The 17863-nt window shown below is 47.2% G+C and overlaps 1 protein-coding gene across 7 annotated transcripts in view; it reads right to left on the bottom strand.

Annotated features, from left to right (window-relative positions):
• Positions 1–6477: 6477 nt before the first annotated feature.
• The window catches only part of FHAD1 (forkhead associated phosphopeptide binding domain 1), a 144310-nt gene continuing 132924 nt past the window's right edge, over positions 6478–17863 (bottom strand). For 4 of the 7 annotated variants that reach the window (XM_059913831.1, XM_059913874.1, XM_059913865.1 and 1 more), the window contains one exon: positions 7176–9643. In XM_059913831.1, coding sequence (XP_059769814.1) covers positions 9527–9643 — 117 coding nt within the window. In that variant the 3' untranslated portion in view covers positions 7176–9526. Of the gene's footprint in view, positions 6537–7175; positions 9644–10094; positions 10246–13629; positions 13687–16183; positions 16265–17863 lie in introns of those variants that run through there. The other 3 variants (XM_059913903.1, XM_059913837.1, XR_009500883.1) reach the window with 3 other exon arrangements.

Here is a 17863-nt window from a genome sequence, read left to right as displayed (position 1 = left end):
GGCTGGTTAATAATTCAGGTTCCCAGGCTCCAATCCAGACGGACAAAACTGATCTCTGGAATGGGGCCCAGAAATCTGCATTTTTAGCAGGCACCCAGGGGAGTTTGAAAATCACTACTGTGCTTTGTGATTATTCTCTAAAACAGGGGTCCCCAACCCCCCGGGATCTAATGCCTGATGATCTGAGGTGGAGCTGATGTAATAATGATAGAAATAAAGTGCACAATAAATGTAATGCGCTTGAATCATCCCGAAACCTTCCCCCCCTACCCCGCCCCCGTCCTTGGAAAAATTGTCTTCCATGAAAACGGACCCTGGTGCCAAAAAGGTTGGGGACCGCTGCTCTAGAATGTTAGGATGATGCTCAAGACCCCTTTGCAGAAGCATCTCCTACCAGTCAATGTGCAGAGAAGAGATGGGCTTAGGACTTAAGAAACCAGTGCTCTGGAGGCAGAGAGCACTTGAGAACGTAAAACCAGCAAGCTGTTACAGACTGATTTGCACAGAACAAACCCTCAATTGATATTTTTTGATTTTCCACAGTTTAAGAATATTGCTGAATTAATTTAAAAGGCATTTTAAAAATAAAAAAATTGAGAAAAAAACCCTTCAGGGTTCAAGAAAATATGAAATTTACATTAACTTATTTTTGAGATTGTTTCTGAATCCAATAAAGATGTTCAGCTTAAATGACACGATTTTGTTTTTTTTAAAGCTTGGAATTAAGTTTCTCTTGGTCTTGGGCAACTTGGTACAGCTACTTGTAAAAGGTAAGTTTCTATATCTTCCATATGTGTCCTTTAAGGACCCAACAGAAGCAAAATAGTTGTATTTTTATTGAATGCAAAAGACTAGGGACAGGGTGTAGATCAAAACTTTAAAAATTATGCCTGCAAATGCTTGGGTTTGCAAATTCTGAGCTTTCTTTTTAAAGCAGCTAATTACTTAAAAAAATCTGATGAACCTCAACTTGCCCCAACCTATGGTTTATAGCGGATCTGCATGAAATAGGGCTACCTTTTTTTTTTTTTTTTCTGGAAACACCGTGAGGCACGCAGGATCTCAGTTCCTCCACCAGGGATTGAACCCGTGCCCCCTGCAGTGGAAGCACGGATCCCTAACACTGGACTGCCAGGGAATTCCCAGGGCTACCTTCATTATGAAATGTTTTGCATCTGGGAGCAAACTTTTTAACAGTGAAGAGATTAGGTGAGGGTTTACCTTCTTGCAAAACAATTTACATGTATGTGAAAAACCTGGGGTTTTGGTTTGAATTAATCACACAGGCTGTATGTATTAAATGCTCTGGTCAGTTACCCATTTGGCTCCTGTGGACACAACCCCTCTGGAGGGAGGGCAGGCTCCGTGATGCACAGTTGGGGGAATTCCAGTTCATTACCTACTGCATCTTGTAAAAGGGGAACAGAACGCCCAGACCTTGCTGCTGTTATGCTCAGGCAGAGCTCAGGAAATGCTGCCGGATGGGTGAGCCCTTTTAACACCTCTTGGGCTGATTTTCTCACAGGTGCTCAGGGGTTGAGAGGCCTGAGACTCTGTGACCATGGAGTGGGAGCTCATGCTGCCCAGAGCTCTGCCTCATTTCAGAGGCCTTGTTGATCCGCTCCAAAGACAGAGATGCATGCTAGGGGCTGCATTTTATTTGAACTCTTTCTTTCTAAGGTCATTGGACTTCAGGAAAAGCACTTATTCAGAAACCAGAGAAGTAGTGGGGGAAGAACAGGCCAGGATAACTGATGATCCCTGATTGCTGGTGAAACTTCCGGGAACCATCAGTTGCCTGTTCATTAGGGGAAATCACTTCTGAGTGACCCTGAGCGCTGTGTCCCAAGCATGGATTTGGGCAGAAAGAAACGATCTGGACTGGTTATGCATTACGGCATTTGGTCATGCGGAAAGAATGATCTTCAGGAAAAATCACACCCTTGGCAAAGGATTTTTACAGAGGCAGGGGTGAGAGAGAGCCAATTCTGACAAAACTCCAGCGACAAGGGAGCTAGGCAGACTTAGTCATCGTTGACTTATATTTCTTTGCTTCCTCCCACATCTACTTGTGTAACTGTCTTTTGAGGAGGGGTAAGGTAATATTAAGAAAAACAACAGCACTTTGAAAAAGAGGAGGGAGACGCAGGAAGGGTTGGGAAGAGCTCTTGGGTGATGGGGGCAGATGGAGAGAGCTCTGAGGGGCATTCCAGAGCCGGACGGAACTGGGTGGTCCCTCCAGCTTGAGGTGCTGGGAAAACAAGAAGGGATTAGGGAGGCCAGCAGAGATAAAAGTCAGCTCATAAACTACATCATTCACTTGGCACTTTATAAATACCAATTTACTAATTAATCATCATAAACCCTCCGTGTTCACCAGCAAACCCGTGATGGATAGAGAAAGGTGCACAGAGGTCAAAGTTCAGGGACAACCCAGATACTCATTTGGAGCGATTGGAGGAGTGAGAGCAGGGAATGAGGTCACAGCCTGGTTGATCTCGGAGGCTTTCTCTCCTCCTGCAAAGTCTGGAAGCTGCGCAAGGGGGAGTGGGGTGGGGGAGCTTTGTCAGGCAGGCACTCATGGGACTGCTGAGCAGGGCAGGTGCAAAAGGGCACGATGGGGCCAAGACCTGCAGGTGGTTGCAGGTCATTAGAAGCCAACCTATCTCTCTAGTGAGCTCTCTTTTTGGGGTTATCTTGGATGCGTTGAATCTACTTGAAAACGAAAATTGTCTTGCAAATTATTTGCATATGCCCGACTGGACAGACTGGAGGAAAAAAATCTGAGCGTGATTTCTGCTTCTGTTAAACCCCAGGTGGTTCTGTGTCCAACTTTAACAACTGATAGGCCTGAGTCTTAGCCCTGTTTTAAACTCTCAAAGACTCTGTTTGTGTGTGTGTGTGTGTGTGTGTGTGTGTGTGTGTGTGTGTACCATGTGGCTTAAAACTCAACAATGTTGCATCTGCAGTGCCCTCCTGGACCCTTTCCAAAGATGGCAATAATATGGGCAGCTGATTTCGATTTTTATACTATTCTGTGAAAGCAGTGTGCGTCTACGTCCCGGCAATCAAGACCTATTTATTAAGTGTGTTTGGCACCAGGCTCTGGTCCTGGAATTCTTCTGGTCATGGGCAAGAGTGGGGATGGGGGCGGGGAGAGCGGGACTAGCCAGTTTGAAGAGTGAGATCTGTTGGACCCCATGCTGAGGGACTGACAGAGGCTATGACTGTTCCAGCTAAACCCGCCTCTGGCTGGGACTCAGCACTTATTACAACCCACAATGAAGCTGTTAATAAAATATCTGACACCTCCTACCCCACCCCATCCCAGCACAACTTCCTGGGGAAAGGGACCTGTCTGTCTGGTTCAGCTTTGGCTCCTCAGTGCCCTGCATGGTGCCTGGCCCAAGGTCCTTGTTGGAGAAATCGGGGTTGACTGGACGCATGATGGCCTGCTCTGCCTGAGGGCTCAGGATGGGCTGGATGTTTTCTCAGTGTCCCCTCCAGAGCATCCGGTGGCCCGATTTCAGGTCTCAAGGTCACTGCCAAGAAAGAGAAGCTGCTAAAGTGACACCTCTGTGCACGCACATGACTCAACACAAAAGTTAATAGGATCTCTTGAACAACAAGCCTCTCAAGTGTCTGTCCCCTGCTCTTCTGAGGACAGCGTCAGCCGCATCAGATAGGGATTGGGGCCGGGTGACCTGCTGGTCCTTGGGCATCGATGTGGCCCAGAGGTCATTTAGAGCTCTCTGCTCAGCACACAGGGTGGAAGGAGTAAAAGGAAGTTACGGGTAAACACTGCTTGTGGCCGCTGCAGGGGCACATGTGGATTTGGGAAACTGAAAGGAAGGTTGTAAAATGAATACAAGGCGGAGACAGGCAAAGTCGGTTGAAAGAGAGAGCATGGTGCCTAGGCTGGGAACACCTGAACTTAGGTAGTAACTAAAGAAAGCAGGGGACTCTAAGAAGGGCTAGTAAACCAGGATGCCAAGAGGAAGGGATGTGTCATGAAGTCTTGGTTCTTTCAGGCTTGGTCCAGTGGAAGGCAGGTGTCCAGACTCACCAGCAAAGCTTCCTGTTGTCCAGATGCAGCACGGTGATGGTGAAAGGCAGTGTGGTGTCATGGTTAGGAGTTGGGTTTGAAAATCCCTTTGGGGTGACCTTGGGCAGCGTGTTTTACCTGTCGAGAGGCCTTTCGAATGGCTCTCTCCTCCTGGAGTACTTGAGAGGATTAAATGAGAACATTTATGTAAAGTGTTTCGTTTAGTGCGTGGCACGTGGCACGTAGTAAAAGCTCACGATGCTCTCAGTGATGGAGATGATGATCAGCTGTCTTCCTGGTAGTCGTGCGGCAGACAATAGCCATGCAGATATTAACAATCTAGTCTGGGTGAGAGTTTAACACGGGTTGGCATATCTGGCCCTCTGCCTATCTTTATAAATAAAGTTTTATTGGGACACAGCCAAGCTCATTTGTTTAGGCATAATGCTGCAATGGCAGAGTTGAGTAGTGATGACAGCGACCCCATGGTTCACAAAGGGAAATGGCCCTTTATAGAAAATGTTTGCTGACCTGATCCTCGTCAACCAGTAGATACCAAGCTGGTTCCTGGACTTCACCGAGGAAAACGATGTATTGGAGCAGTTGAGCACGAAGTCTGGGCTCTGATGCGCCTGCTCTGGGGCAAGCAACTTACTTCTCATCATCTTCACACGTGAAACAGGAGTGATACAGACAGTGAGGACTGAGCGGGATAACGTCTGGACCATGCTTAGTGCAGGGTCTGACGGCTGGCAAGGATGCTCTAAAAAGTTGGCTATTATTAGCTATTAAATTTCAACTGTTGAAAGGCACAAAGAAACTCCCAGAAGAGGGTCACTGCTGCATGCAGCTCTCTCTAGAGAAGGTCCAGCAATAATCTCATCGAAAGCCAAAAAAGAGGATGGGAATGTCACAGGTGAGCTCTCCCAGGCAACACACCCACTAAATTAATGATTCCAACTCCTTTGCAGGAAGGCAGCAGATTAGACCGTGAAAAGAAAGGGGAGCAAAGGTTAAGGCCCCAAGGTCTAGCACAGTATCATTAGTACCTGGCACGTAGTAGGTACCTGGTGTTTGCTGGAATGAATGAAGGCTGGTTGTTTAACCATAAAAGTGATTTATCAGTCAAAGGGCACCTCTAATCTGTGATGATAAGACCACGTCGAGCCAGAGGTAAAATTTCTGCCTCCGATATCTTTTTTTTTTTTTAATTAATTAATTAATATATATATATATATATATATATATATATATATATATATATATATATTTTTTTTTTTTTTTTTTTGGCTGTGTTGGGTCTTCGTTTCTGGGCGCGGGCTTTCTCTAGTTGTGGCAAGCGGGGGCCACTCTTCATTGCGGTGCGCGGGCCTCTCACTATCGCGGCCTCTCTTGTTGCGGAGCACAGGCTCCAGACACACAGGCTCAGTAACTGTGGCTCACGGGCCTAGTTGCTCCGCGGCATGTGGGATCTTCCCAGACCAGGGCTCAAACCCGTGTCCCCTGCGTTGGCAGATGGACTCTCAACCACTTGCGCCACCAAGGAAGCCCTGCCTCCGATATCTTAGGGTCTTAGGAATGAAAGCAATATGATGAGAGGAAACTCAAAACAAGGAGCGTGCTTATGTTTCCCACTGCAGGACGGAGGCATTGCAATGGATTCCCGGGGAACAGATGGACAAAGAAAAATGTTTAAAAACAAAAGCAGGCACATAAGATCATGAATGGGCCCAGAATAACTCGGGACACTGAGCAGACAGATGCAAGCGGCGCATCTTGATGGAAATGAGGCCAAGCTGATAAGCCGGAAGAGTTTACCCTCACCTGGCTCCCTAACTCCTGCTTTAGGAAACTCAGTACGAAAAAGAGGAGCACATGGGCTTCCCTGGTGGCTAAGAACCTGCCTGCCAATGCAGGGGACACGGGTTTGATCCCTGGTCCGGGAAGATCCCACATGCCGCGGAGCAACTAAGCCCGTGCGCCACAACTACTGAGCCCGCGTTCTAGAGTCTGCGAGCCACAACTACTGAGCCCGCATGCCACAACTACTGAAGCCCCCATGCCTAGAGCCCGTGCTCCGCAACAAGAGAAGCCAACGGAATGAGAAGCCTGCGCACGGCAACAAAGAGTAGCACCTGCTTGCGGCAACTAGAGAAAGCCTGTGCGTGCAGCAACGAAGACCCAACGCGGCCAAAAATAAATAAATAAATAAATAAATAAATAAATAAATAAATAAATAAATAAATTTATGGGGGGGGGGGAAAAAGAGGAGCACATTAGCATTAGCAGGTTTTGGGTTTCTTCTCATCGTCAGTGTATTGCTTTCATCCCTAAGACCCTAAAAAATTGGAAACCACTTCACTTACCAGGAACACACTTCGGAACGCGGATCCGGAGGAAGCTGTTTTTTTCCGCACACACTTCATGACTCCGGTTTCCACGACAGCAGGCACTGCTGGCTCTGCCAAGTTGCTGGAGAAGGGCACCTTATCTGCAAAGTCACGAATCCAAATGGGCCCCCATTGGCAAGGGTGGAAGGAAGTTTTTGGGCTTAGTTTCTTGGGGGATCAGAAGATTGGGAGTTCTGGTGGGGGGACGGCAGGTACCTAGTTGTCCCCTGGTACGACGTCAGGGGAAAGAAAGGTCGCTGGTAGCGTCTCAGAGCTACCAGTTGGGGCTGTGCAGAGCGTCTTCGTAAATGCCATTTTGGTTGCAAATAACAGAAACTCAAACCGGCTGAAGCAAAAAGGGGCCATCTATGGGGAAGAAAAGACAGCTCCTGCCTGTCCAGACTCCTCAGCTTTGCTTGCCCTTTGATTCTCTAACCTTCCTCATTTCCTTTCAGTAAACTCCTTTTCTGTTTCAGTTAGCCACAGGAGACTTCTGTTGTTTGCAACCAGAGAATCTTGAGTGATACAAAAAGTCCTAGTGGAACCCAAGGGCAGGCATTGTACACGAGGCCATCCTAAACTAGCCCCAGCCAAGCCAACCAGACCAGTACAAGTGGCCAGCTTGACACATGGAATCATGAGAAATAATAGTTGCCATTTTAAGTCACTAAGTTTTGAGTGGTTTGCTCCACAGCACAAACAGGTACATCTGACCACAGTGGCTTAAATTGATAGGGATTTATTTATTTATACAACAGGATGTACAGAGGTAGGCAGTTCAGGTGCAGTCCAGAGCACAGTGATGCCACTAGGCTCCCACCCAGGCTTTTCATGTCTTTCCACTCCATTGTCTTTTGAGGTGGGCTTTGGTCTCTTGCTTGTTACCTGGTGATCCCCAACGTGGCTGCTCCAGCTCCAAGTCTGAGCTCCAGGAGAGAAAAAGGAGACAAGGCAAAGGGACAAAGAGAAAAAGCTTTCTCCTAGCAAAGCCTTGCCTTTAACTCCAGAAGGGAAGCCCTGCCCAGGGCCTTCACCTGCATGTCATTGGCCAGAATTGAACAACACAGCCAGGTCTAGCTGCAAGGGATGCTGGGAAATGAGGGCATTTAGTGTGCTGCTTATACAGTAGAGGGAGGCAATGACTAAGGGGCTTGTAGTGTCTGCTGCACTGTCTCTCTGGGGGTTGTCTTGGTTTCTTCTTTTTTTTTTTTTTGCCACGCTGTGTGGCTTATGGGATCCTAGTTCCCTGACCAGGGATTGAGTCCGGGCCCTTGGCAGTGAAAGCGCAGAGCGGACCGCCAGGGAATTCCCTGGGTCTTGGTTTCTTTTCTCTACTTGTTGCTTATCTATCCTGGCCATCTCTTTCTAAGACTGGCTTTGTTTCTCCAAACACAGTGGGAGAAATGGTCACCCCAGCTGGGAACTGCATCAAGACCTTCAGCTCTGGACCATTAATGACCTGTGTGGTGACTCCGTGTCCCACTTCCAAATATCAAGAGCACAGGTGCTGATTGGCCCAGCTTGGGTTAGAAGAGAAACCTGATTCGTCTGGCTTGGGTAGAATATCTACCGATCAGCCAATCACGTGTGGCCAAGAGAGCAGCAGTAGGTAGGGTAAATCTGGCTGGGGAATGTGCATTCTCAGAGAAAGGGGTGTGTGGCTGAGGAGACACCTAAAGAACCATGTAGTTCAAGGAGTGAAGAAAGGAAATTGCCATTGTGGGTTGCAATGTTATATGATAAAAATTAACATGTCCTTTGAAAGACCTCAAATACACTGGAGTCACATAGGCATTACATTTAACTTATGCAAATTCAAATATTTGTATTCAACCAAAGTATTTTTTTTTCCCCACACAATTTGGCTTCCAAACATGAGCCAGCTACTTAACTACTGCCTGACCAAGTGATCTTTTCTGGTGCTGGAGATTGCTGTTTTGGATTTTGGGGATATGGTACAGTATAAGTAATATCATGTTCTTTATGGAAAACTGCTGGGATTTTCAAGATCATTTTTAAGGTCAGGTGATGCTCACTCTTCTCACTGTGTAAGAGGTACCTTTAGTGGAAGATCATGCAAATAACTTGTCCCATTTCCTTCTAGTTTTAATCAGTATAAAGAATGCATTTGGTTTTAAAATATCAAAATATTTTTATGGTGGGTTTTTAAAAATAAAAAATAATGATATTCATGACTTCTGGCTCTTCCTCCTGTTTTGTTTGGTGGTCTTTGGCCGTACAAGAAAGGCAGGGAGAGAACAGATGGCTGGAGAGAAGGCAAAAATGAGGGTCTCTTCAAACACCATGGGAAAGGGGTGTGTCCACCTGGGCAGTGTGTGCTCTTTGATGACTGGGTACTTGGTCTGTCCTGATGGCCTGGGACTTGACCTACTGGGCTGTCTTGGTGCGGCAGAATGGGCAGCGTGAGATGGAGTTAGAAACCTGGGTTCCAGACCCAACTCTTGAATTTACTAGCTGTGTGACTTTAGATGGGCCATTTAACCTCTCTGGGCCTCAGCTTCCTCATTTGTAAAATGGGGAACATAATGCTATTTACCTCCCAGGGCTTGGGAGAGGATTAGATGAGAAGTGTTTTGAAAACTGCAGAGCGCCCTATAAACATGACTCACTGTTATGGAAGCGATAAAACATGTTGGTGTTCAAATTTATTATAATAAATTCAGATATAAATGCACTATACCGTGGCCCCAACAGCCCTGAGGTTACCATTCTGTCCTGTGGCCCCAGTACACGCCCTGGGTTTTCTCAACTGCGGGTTTCTCGGAGCTCCTTGGAGGTGTGACATGTGGGTTTGTCACTACCCAAACACATAATTGTATCTACTGGGCCTAGGAGTCTGAATGTCAAACTTATTCTTCATATGCCTGAGTATGTTTACATTCGTACTATCTGTGAAAAGAACCCCCCTCCTCACACACTCCAAAATACAGTATTGTGCAAAATACCAGTCTAGGAAGCAACACACTCGGGTAGCAACCTTTAAAGTCCTAAAAAAGCATCTTAGTAGTTTGACGCAGAAGAGTTACACTGACTCACGGAGGATCACGCGAGGCCCAGCGGGACGACGTTTCTAGTTCCTTCCACCAGGTTTAGAAAACAAAAGGCTCTGGCTGGATCTGCTGGAAACTTCTCTCTTCAGCATCTCCCTTTCTTGGTCCATCTTTGGGGTGCCTTTTCTGGCTCCAACCTTCAACAAGCAAGAGCAACAAATGCCCAAACTCTATAATTGTAGGGAGATCCCCAAATATTTCTCAAATGGCATTTTTTTTTTTACTCAAAATAAAATATTTGTTGTAAAAAATATTTATATATACACATAGATGTGAGCAAAACGAAGGTAAAATGATCCACCATTATCACACTACCCACAGGTAACCTTATTCACATTTTGGTGTACACTCTTCCAGATACACAGATAACGTTTTCGTCTTCCATTTGCATCTTTTTTTGAACCAGGAGTTTCTGATTATAGGCACATTCACTGGGATGGACTTTCTCTTGAAAAGCTGTTACTGAACTGAATGCCTTATGTCTCTGATGTCTTAGGAGGAGAAAATGCAGGATAATTGAGGGGGTCTGTCTAACCCTTTTCTGAGCACTACTCCTGGCTCCAGGCGGCCATGTGTGTGACTCTGTACCTGGTCATAGCTGATCGGGCACTTGGCACAGGCTGGGCTTTTAAGATGGTCACTCCCAGGATTTGGGGTTATGGGCTCTAAGATGCTCCTTGCTCCTTGGGCTGGTCCGTTGAACTGGGGGACCGTGAGGTCATTCCTTCCTGTCACATGACTGGAGAGAGCAGAGATCAGGGGAGCCATGCAGAGACACAGAGAGGAGATACGGCCTGTGTGTGTGCGTGCGCATGCTTGTGTGTGTGTAAAAGAGATGATGCCTGAGATCTGATGGCTTACCAGTTCTACTTCGAGGCCAGGCTCTCTTTCAGCTCTCAGTTTTTATGAGGCACTCACCCTTTATCCTTATAAAAGCCCCCTCCCTCTTTCTGAATAGGTTTCCATTAATTGCAACCCAAGAATCTCTCGCTCACACAGTTCTGTACGTACTGTAGATGCCACTGTACCTTACAAGTTTCTTTCCAGCAGGTTTCACACTGCCTTCCTGCAAGTTTTTGACTCCAACACATGCCCCTGGGGGAAGAGGGCTGGTGGGTAGTCAGCTGGTTTCAGCTGGTTTCAGTCAGGTGGTTTCAGCTCTGCCACTGACTGCGTGACCCTCGGTTTCCTCATCTGTCAAATAGGGACCAGAAAGTCCTGTCTTTCTCAGGGGTTGAGAGGAGGTTCTGGGTGGATTTCAATGGGAGGGGCTGTTAGGACCATCTCTGTAGCTCTTTTCTCTTTAAGACAGGTTTAAAAATCACCTCCTGTGCTGGACCTCTGCCAGTGGCTGACAGGAGCCTTGAATGTGTTTTCAGACTGCATTCAAAATCATTTCAAGGAAAAAAAAAATCATTTCAGGGTAAGAAAGGCTAACATCTCTACACTAGCCCACAAAGTAAACCTTGGCGGGAATGCCCAGATAAAAGGAAAACAGACAGGAAATGTTGAAAATCTTTTGCCTCTAAACCACTTTTCCTTTGTATCCTTTTTTATTTGATTTTCAATAAAATTGCTGGCTCTGGGTGGTTCCCAGATGCCAGTGCCCTGACCCGGTGTGGAGCTGGCTGTCGGAGTTGGAGTCTGGGTGTCTGTTAAAAAATAAAGATTCCTTCGTCCCAGGGTCCCCCGAGCCCCAGGTCTGCCACGAGCTTGGGGTGGGAAGCACCACAGAGCAAGCTTTGGTCCACTTTTTTGAGTGGGGGGTCAGGGGCAGCAGAAGGCAGACGGGATGGCTGAACTGGGAAAAGGAAGAGATGGGGAATGGGAAACGTGAAAATGCAAGTGTGGGCCCGAGGGTTGGGGGAACCTGGCAGGGTCCATCTTGAACCAGTGACCACAGGCAGCGACACGCATTCAGCCTGAGTGTTTGGAACCACATGCCCCGTCCTTAGAAGGACAAGGCAGGGGTAGAAGCCCCTCATTTAAAGAACAACATCCAGATTGGAAATATGGAGATTAACTGGAAATTAACTCAGGGCATACTGGAGTGGCTGCTTTGGGCATCTGCAAGCATCGGTTCTAGAAAGATCCCAGTTCATTCCCACATCACCTCAGGTCTTGGTTTTAAACATCCCCCTTTCAGGGAGACCTCTCTTGGCCCTTGACCTGGGAGGTGGGGGAGGGAGGTCCCTGTGAAATATGCTCCTGAGCTCAGTGCACTGGCCTTTGTCCTCAAACAGTAGTTATTTAATCATTATATTTATTTATTTATCCCAGAATAAAACCCAGAAAGACAGGGAGTTTTGCGTGTTTCTTCATTGATCTAACCCAGTGTTTCTCACCCTTTTTTTCAGTATCGTTCTTCCCCTAAGGAGCCTTCTCAGGCATTTTTTACTAATTGCTCTCACCTCCATAAAATTTGAATATTACAGAGAGCGCTATGTGTACGTCTGCCCTTTATACATTAAAAAAGTAGAGTTTTGGCCTCGCGGGGGTGATATGGCTCCCACTGAGAACGGGATTGAACCTTAACATCTGGACAGTACCCGCCATATCGTAGGCTCTCAACAAATATCGTTGAATGAATGAGGGCTGGAATCGTATCGTCTTGTTCATTCTTCTATCCCTGGTTCCTACCACAATATGTGGGCTAGACTAGGTATTCAATAAATATTTGTCAACTAGAAGATTTTCCCCTTTAGCATATGACTGACAAACAATTATAGAAGACTGTTAGCTGCAATGGAAAAAATATATAAAATCAATGAATGGCATTTGGAGGACAGAAAACAAAAAACCAGAGGGTCTTAAAAAGGTAGGAGGTGTTAGTTCTGAAGCTTGTTAGAGATGGAGACTCTCTTATGAGTGGGCGAGACAGAGCAGATTTTACACGTCCCATCATTTTCAAGGTGGTCCTGGTGACTCCATCCCCCGAAGGACTCCAGGCCCACTCTTGAGGAAGGAGTCGCCCAAGTTACACTTGGCAAGGAATCTGGAGGAAACCTTTCTGTACCGAGGAGATCCTAGACACCAAACTTCTAAGCTCAGGCTGGAGGGCAGGGAGAATAGGAAGCTGGCTCTTTGCTCTTAGCCGAAGCACCATCTGCCCCGCTTCTGTTAAAGCCAGAGGCAGTGTGAAGTTCCAGGGGGTCTCACATCTCAGAGAAGCACAGTGTTCCCACAACATCCGGGACCCATCCCAATATCTCCTCTGCCATTTTACATCCCCAGGTGGTCCTCAGACAAAACCTAGATGTAGGGCAGTTTCTGCCTCCTCCCAGCTCAATCATATATGTGAATGAATAAGTAACAAACTTCCAGTCATTTCCACTTTGCAGGGTGGCAAACGTCTCAGATCAAGTGGGGCCCTCAGGATGCTCTCTATCCTCCTAACATCCTGCTCTGGGTAGTAACCACCTTCTGGTCTCAGCACAAGGATGCTGGATGAGAAGCTTCTATTTTCCAAATATATCCCTCACCTAGAATATCTTCGTTTCTTCCCATGATAATTTGGTTGCCTCAGCATGACTGTGGCCTTTTATCAAACTTGAATGTCTCCTCTCTCATATTCAACCAAAATGTGTTTGGCTTTCAAGCTTCCTGAGAGCTCGCTTCTACTGTCTGCAAAGTGGGAACGTGGATTGGCTTAATTCCAGTTCCAGGGCTGATTTGTCAATGGCAATGTTTCAACATGTTCAAGATTTCATAGTCTTAATTCTCAACTTTTAAGAGAATTCTAGAGGATGCTTCCTTGAAATTTAAGAGAAATGCCACTGGAAATGTATCAGGTTTATTACCTGGAGGTTTATAACCTAAAGGAGGAAAAGCTAGCACTCACCTGGGTGTCAGATCTGCACTGATTCCCAGCTCTCCTACTGAGCTGTGTGGCTCTGGACAAATAAAGTCTCTGAGCCTCAGACACCTCATCTGTAAATTGGGTATAATAACAACACCCACCCCATAGGGTTGTTGTGAAGCTTAAATGAGATACTGCACGTCGAGTGTTTGGCTCTGTGCCTGGCACATGCCAAATGCTCAATACATAATAGATGTGGGATAACTGTCAACTGGGCTTCCTGCTGACGTTCTATGGTTTTCTCTCTTCTCTCTTCTGGCTCACCTGGAAATTTGAGTTCTGCATCTTTGAGTTCTTCACCATCTCTACAAACATTCGTCTCTTTAATACAGAAAGAATATTGACAAAATTTAGCTTATGTTCTTCTTTGCCTTTTGCATCAGAGAAAAATGGATTTTTCTCAACTTTCAGATGCTACCCATTTGGATGGAATGTTGAGCCTTCCTAGGTGAGGAGGTGAGGATGGAGGTCTGCAGAAGGGGGTGTGGCTTTTGGGCAATGCTACACTGTCCTGCTGAACCTCTTAGGGAATCTCTGTTCCAGATTCCAGCAGAGAAGGAGGTGGTCAACCAAGAAGGCTATGAAGGATACTGTATTCTTCTTGGAGGACAGATGTGCTTTAGCTGGAAGCAGAGCCTCCTAGATCAGTGAAAGAGGCTGTAGATGTCCAGTGGGTTTCCACCCAGTGGAAATGTTGAAAGCCCCAGTGGCTAACCTCCCTGGCAGGGACTACAGGGGCCTGTTGGGAAGCCAGCATCACTGAAAATCTGGAGCTTGCCACTCCCCTGGGGTTTGATGACTGTTGCTGACCCTGATCCGCTCAAGACCCCGCACCTCAGGGAAAGCTCATCAAAGAAAGAGCATCCCCTAAGCACTGGAGACACAAAAGTGAGAGGGAACTGGGGTCTCCCTTGCAGACTGACACTCCGCAGGTGAACGTGCAGTGGTGTCAGGAAGGAGACTTTCTCCGAGAGCCCTGAGCATCCACCGGGGTCACCAACCTGGTTCCTACAGGGGCCAGGAAAGTAAAAGAAGTGGGTGAAGTGAGCTGGGGTGGTAGTGGACAGCAGCAAACACATGAGCCCAGCGCCCTTCTAAGAGGCCTGGAGGATGGAGGCTTGTGATGGTGGCTTGTGGGTCTGTGGGCCTAGGGTTGCCAGATCTTCCGAGTTTCCCAGAGAAGCTGGAAATCCAGAGTATTCCAGGCAACTGCCCTATTTTGAAATGTAACTTAAAAAAAAAATCCCATGAGCCAAATGGAATATGTCTGTGGGCTGCCCTCTTGAGACACCTGCTTCAGAACCTCCCTGCTTGGTGTCTAGTTGGTGCTCAGTAAATGTTGGAGGCGTTGCCGGATAAAATACAGGATGCCCAGTTAAATCTGAATTTCAGAATGAAGCCAACAAATTTTTTAGTGGGAATATGCCCCGTGTAATATTTAGGACATTTATACTGAATAGCTTTTGTTGTTTATCTGAAACTAAAATTTAACTGGGCATCGTGTTTTTTGTTTGTTTGTTTTCCCCTAAATCTGGCAACCCTACTGGGTAGTCACAAAACTCATGGAGGAAATAAGGCTGTCTTTTGGGACAGGGCATAGGTGCTTACAAGACTCTTCCATTCTCCCAGAAGGATGCTAAGTCTACCCTCAGAGGACTGTCCGTGAAGGCCGATGGGCCCGTATTGAACTGACAGGCGCCCTCCAGGCATTTTCCGTGGAGAAGGCCTCGAGCCTGCAGCCACTCAGTATTTATCACAAGCTCAGTTGAGACAGTCACTATCCAAATTCCCAGATATTATAAAGCAGGGATTAGTTTTAAACCAACAGCCTTCTTCTCTCCCACCCCATCCCGCTCCCCCCCCCCCCTTTTTTTTTTGCAGAACCGTTTATCCAAGCAAAATCCCATGAGGAACTTGGGGTATGAGATAATGGAGAGCTTCTCTGGTGGGAGAAAGGTGTGTGTGTGCTTTGAGAGTCACACCCTTCCATGGCACCCAAAGACTCCAGGGAACCCCAGTTTGAACACTGCTGCGAAATTCCTTCCTGGATCAAGTTCAATCAGTGGGCAGCTGGGCACTGAAGGGCAGAGCCTGGCCCCTGTGCACCTGCTTTTCCTGAACTTTACTGAACTCACTGGGATGTGATGACATCAGTCTGTCTCAAGAGCTGTGCACAGATGTGGCCCAGCCAACACCGCGTTGCCGTTCTCAGGGGTGCTGTCCATTATATCACACAATGTCCTCTCCGGGGGAAAATCCAATATTGTCTTTGTTCTGTGAACACTTCTGAGCATCACATCCATCATATCTCATGGATGCTGTGAACTCTGGACCACACTGGGTTTTCCATTTCCCATGGGCTGCCAGAAAGCCCACCATCAAATGGGGCTCCCCTTTGGCAGGTGAAGGGATCATTATAATAGGCACTTTCATCCTTATTTCTGGCTCCATTTTGTACCACTTTCCCCCCTTCTTTCACCCACATACTTCCTTCTTAGGGCAGGGGTTCCTGGGATGCCCCACTCCCCCCCTTCTCCTTTTCTTATGATTTTGTCTCTATGTCCCCAAATCATTTAGCATCCAGGATGGTTGCACTGCCCTTCTGCCTTCTCTCACCTCCAGATACTGGGTCCCTTAGGTCATTTGTTCAGGAGAAGGGATGGGGGCAGGGGCTGGGGTGGGGGAGGGGAAGGAACTGGAGGTGTGTGGGTGTCTCTTGGGCCGCCCACGCTGGCATTTACACTCCATAAGCTCTTACCCTTTGAAAATAAGGCACCTACTTTGTGTCTGGCTGCAAGATCAGAAAACCTCTCCATACCTGCCTCTCTTTCTCTTTGAAGGAACAGTTGCAAGGTGCTGATTCTTTGGCATTTCTCTGTACGAGATCCTCTAAACGTTCCTGAGTGAAAATATCAGGTGAGCACAACAGCGTTTAATGCATCCCCACCTGTTCCATTCGGGGACACACCTCTGAGGTTTCTAGGAGACGCTGGGATTCACTGGGATTGGTGGGCAGAAGAAGGGGGTGGGTGAGGGTCTTTTTCTTTAGCCTTCTTCTACCTGTATGCTGCATAGGCCTGGCCACATGGTTCTACTTCATCATTGTGGGCGGAAGAGTACCACCCCAAGCCCCTCCCATCCACGCTCCTCCTACACAACATCTACCAATTTCTACTTCCTGGTCAAAAACACACAAGTGGCACGGAGGAAACCAGAATCTTGAGAATACCTGGGCCCAAGGATATCTTGCAAGATAGTGAGTTAAATAGAATAGTGAGGATAATGACGATGGTAGGAGAGCATGTTAGCCTTGTGGTCTTATGTGCTAAGGGTTTTGTATACAAGCTCCCATTGAATGGAAGGCTACGAGCTAGGTGCCATTTTAATTCTCATCTTAAAGAAGAGGGATCTGAGCGAATTAAGCAGAGGGAAGGTTAGGGGGTTTTCCTGGCTGAGACCACAAGGCAAAGCGGTGGTCACGCCCCCTAGCCAGGACTTGATTGGCTGGAGATTTGATTGGCAGGAGAGCTGAGCGGCTTCTCCTGCCAGAAACAGCCAGTGCCCTTCAGCCTTTCTTACACTTCAAGCCCCAAGAAAGGGCTTGCGTGCTTCTCAAGTGGCAACTTCTGTGCATTTAAAAATTTCCTATTGAAAATCCCAGCCTTAGCCCATTCACAAAAGGTATCTGGGTCCTTTCTTGGCCGTGGCCCTAGTCGTATTCACCAAAGAGAAGAGTGCGTCCCATAAGAGCTGCCGGCTTTGGGAGGACCGGGGAAGGCGTCAGCTGGCAGGAAGCTCCCTGAAAGAAATAGAGGAATCCCCACCCATCCATGAGCTGCCTATTCTTCCCCCTTAGAAACCGGGCTTGCGATGTGCCAGGCACTGCAGGCATTTTGCCATTTAACCCTCCCGCTGCCCCACGGAGTAGGCCCCTTGTTGACAGTTTTGGTTGCTTTTGTTGAGGAACCTGCGATACAGAGGTCAAGCCACTTACTCAGGGTCATTCGGGGCAGCGGTGGGGCTTGACCTCTATTTGTTTGACTCCAAATCTGGCCTCTGAACTCTGAGAGACACTGCCGGCTTCTCCAGTGATGTGGGATGTGGCTTACAGTGAGAACGGCCTGGGCCACGGTTCCCGTCCCTCTGCCACATGGACAGAGCCACAGACCCAGTTCTCTGTGAATGCCCAGCATTTTATACCAAGTCTCATTTTCACAGCCAAAGGTATTAGCGTGGAAGTATGACTTTTGATTCTTGAAAGTTCTGCTTGGTGAAGAGATGGTCAAACATTAAAACTACCAACTACATTTTTTTGGGGGGGGGGCAATTCTGAAGCTTAAGATGTGTAATTTCATCTCAGTGCTTCAACCCTGCCACCTCTGTGAACGGGTGAAGAGTTTCAACGTTTTATACAGGAGACTAAAAAAACTAAGGCTCCTTGTGAAAATACTAAGTGTAAAACTTAGAAAAGAGGAATTCTATTTTCTGTTAATTTCTG

Source organism: Balaenoptera ricei, chromosome 1 (genome assembly GCF_028023285.1).
Source record: "Balaenoptera ricei isolate mBalRic1 chromosome 1, mBalRic1.hap2, whole genome shotgun sequence".
In the NCBI taxonomy this organism is placed as follows: Eukaryota; Metazoa; Chordata; class Mammalia; order Artiodactyla; family Balaenopteridae; genus Balaenoptera; species Balaenoptera ricei.
The sequence above is the reverse complement of the archived record's forward strand: the minus strand, read 5'-3'. Positions and strand labels throughout refer to the sequence as shown.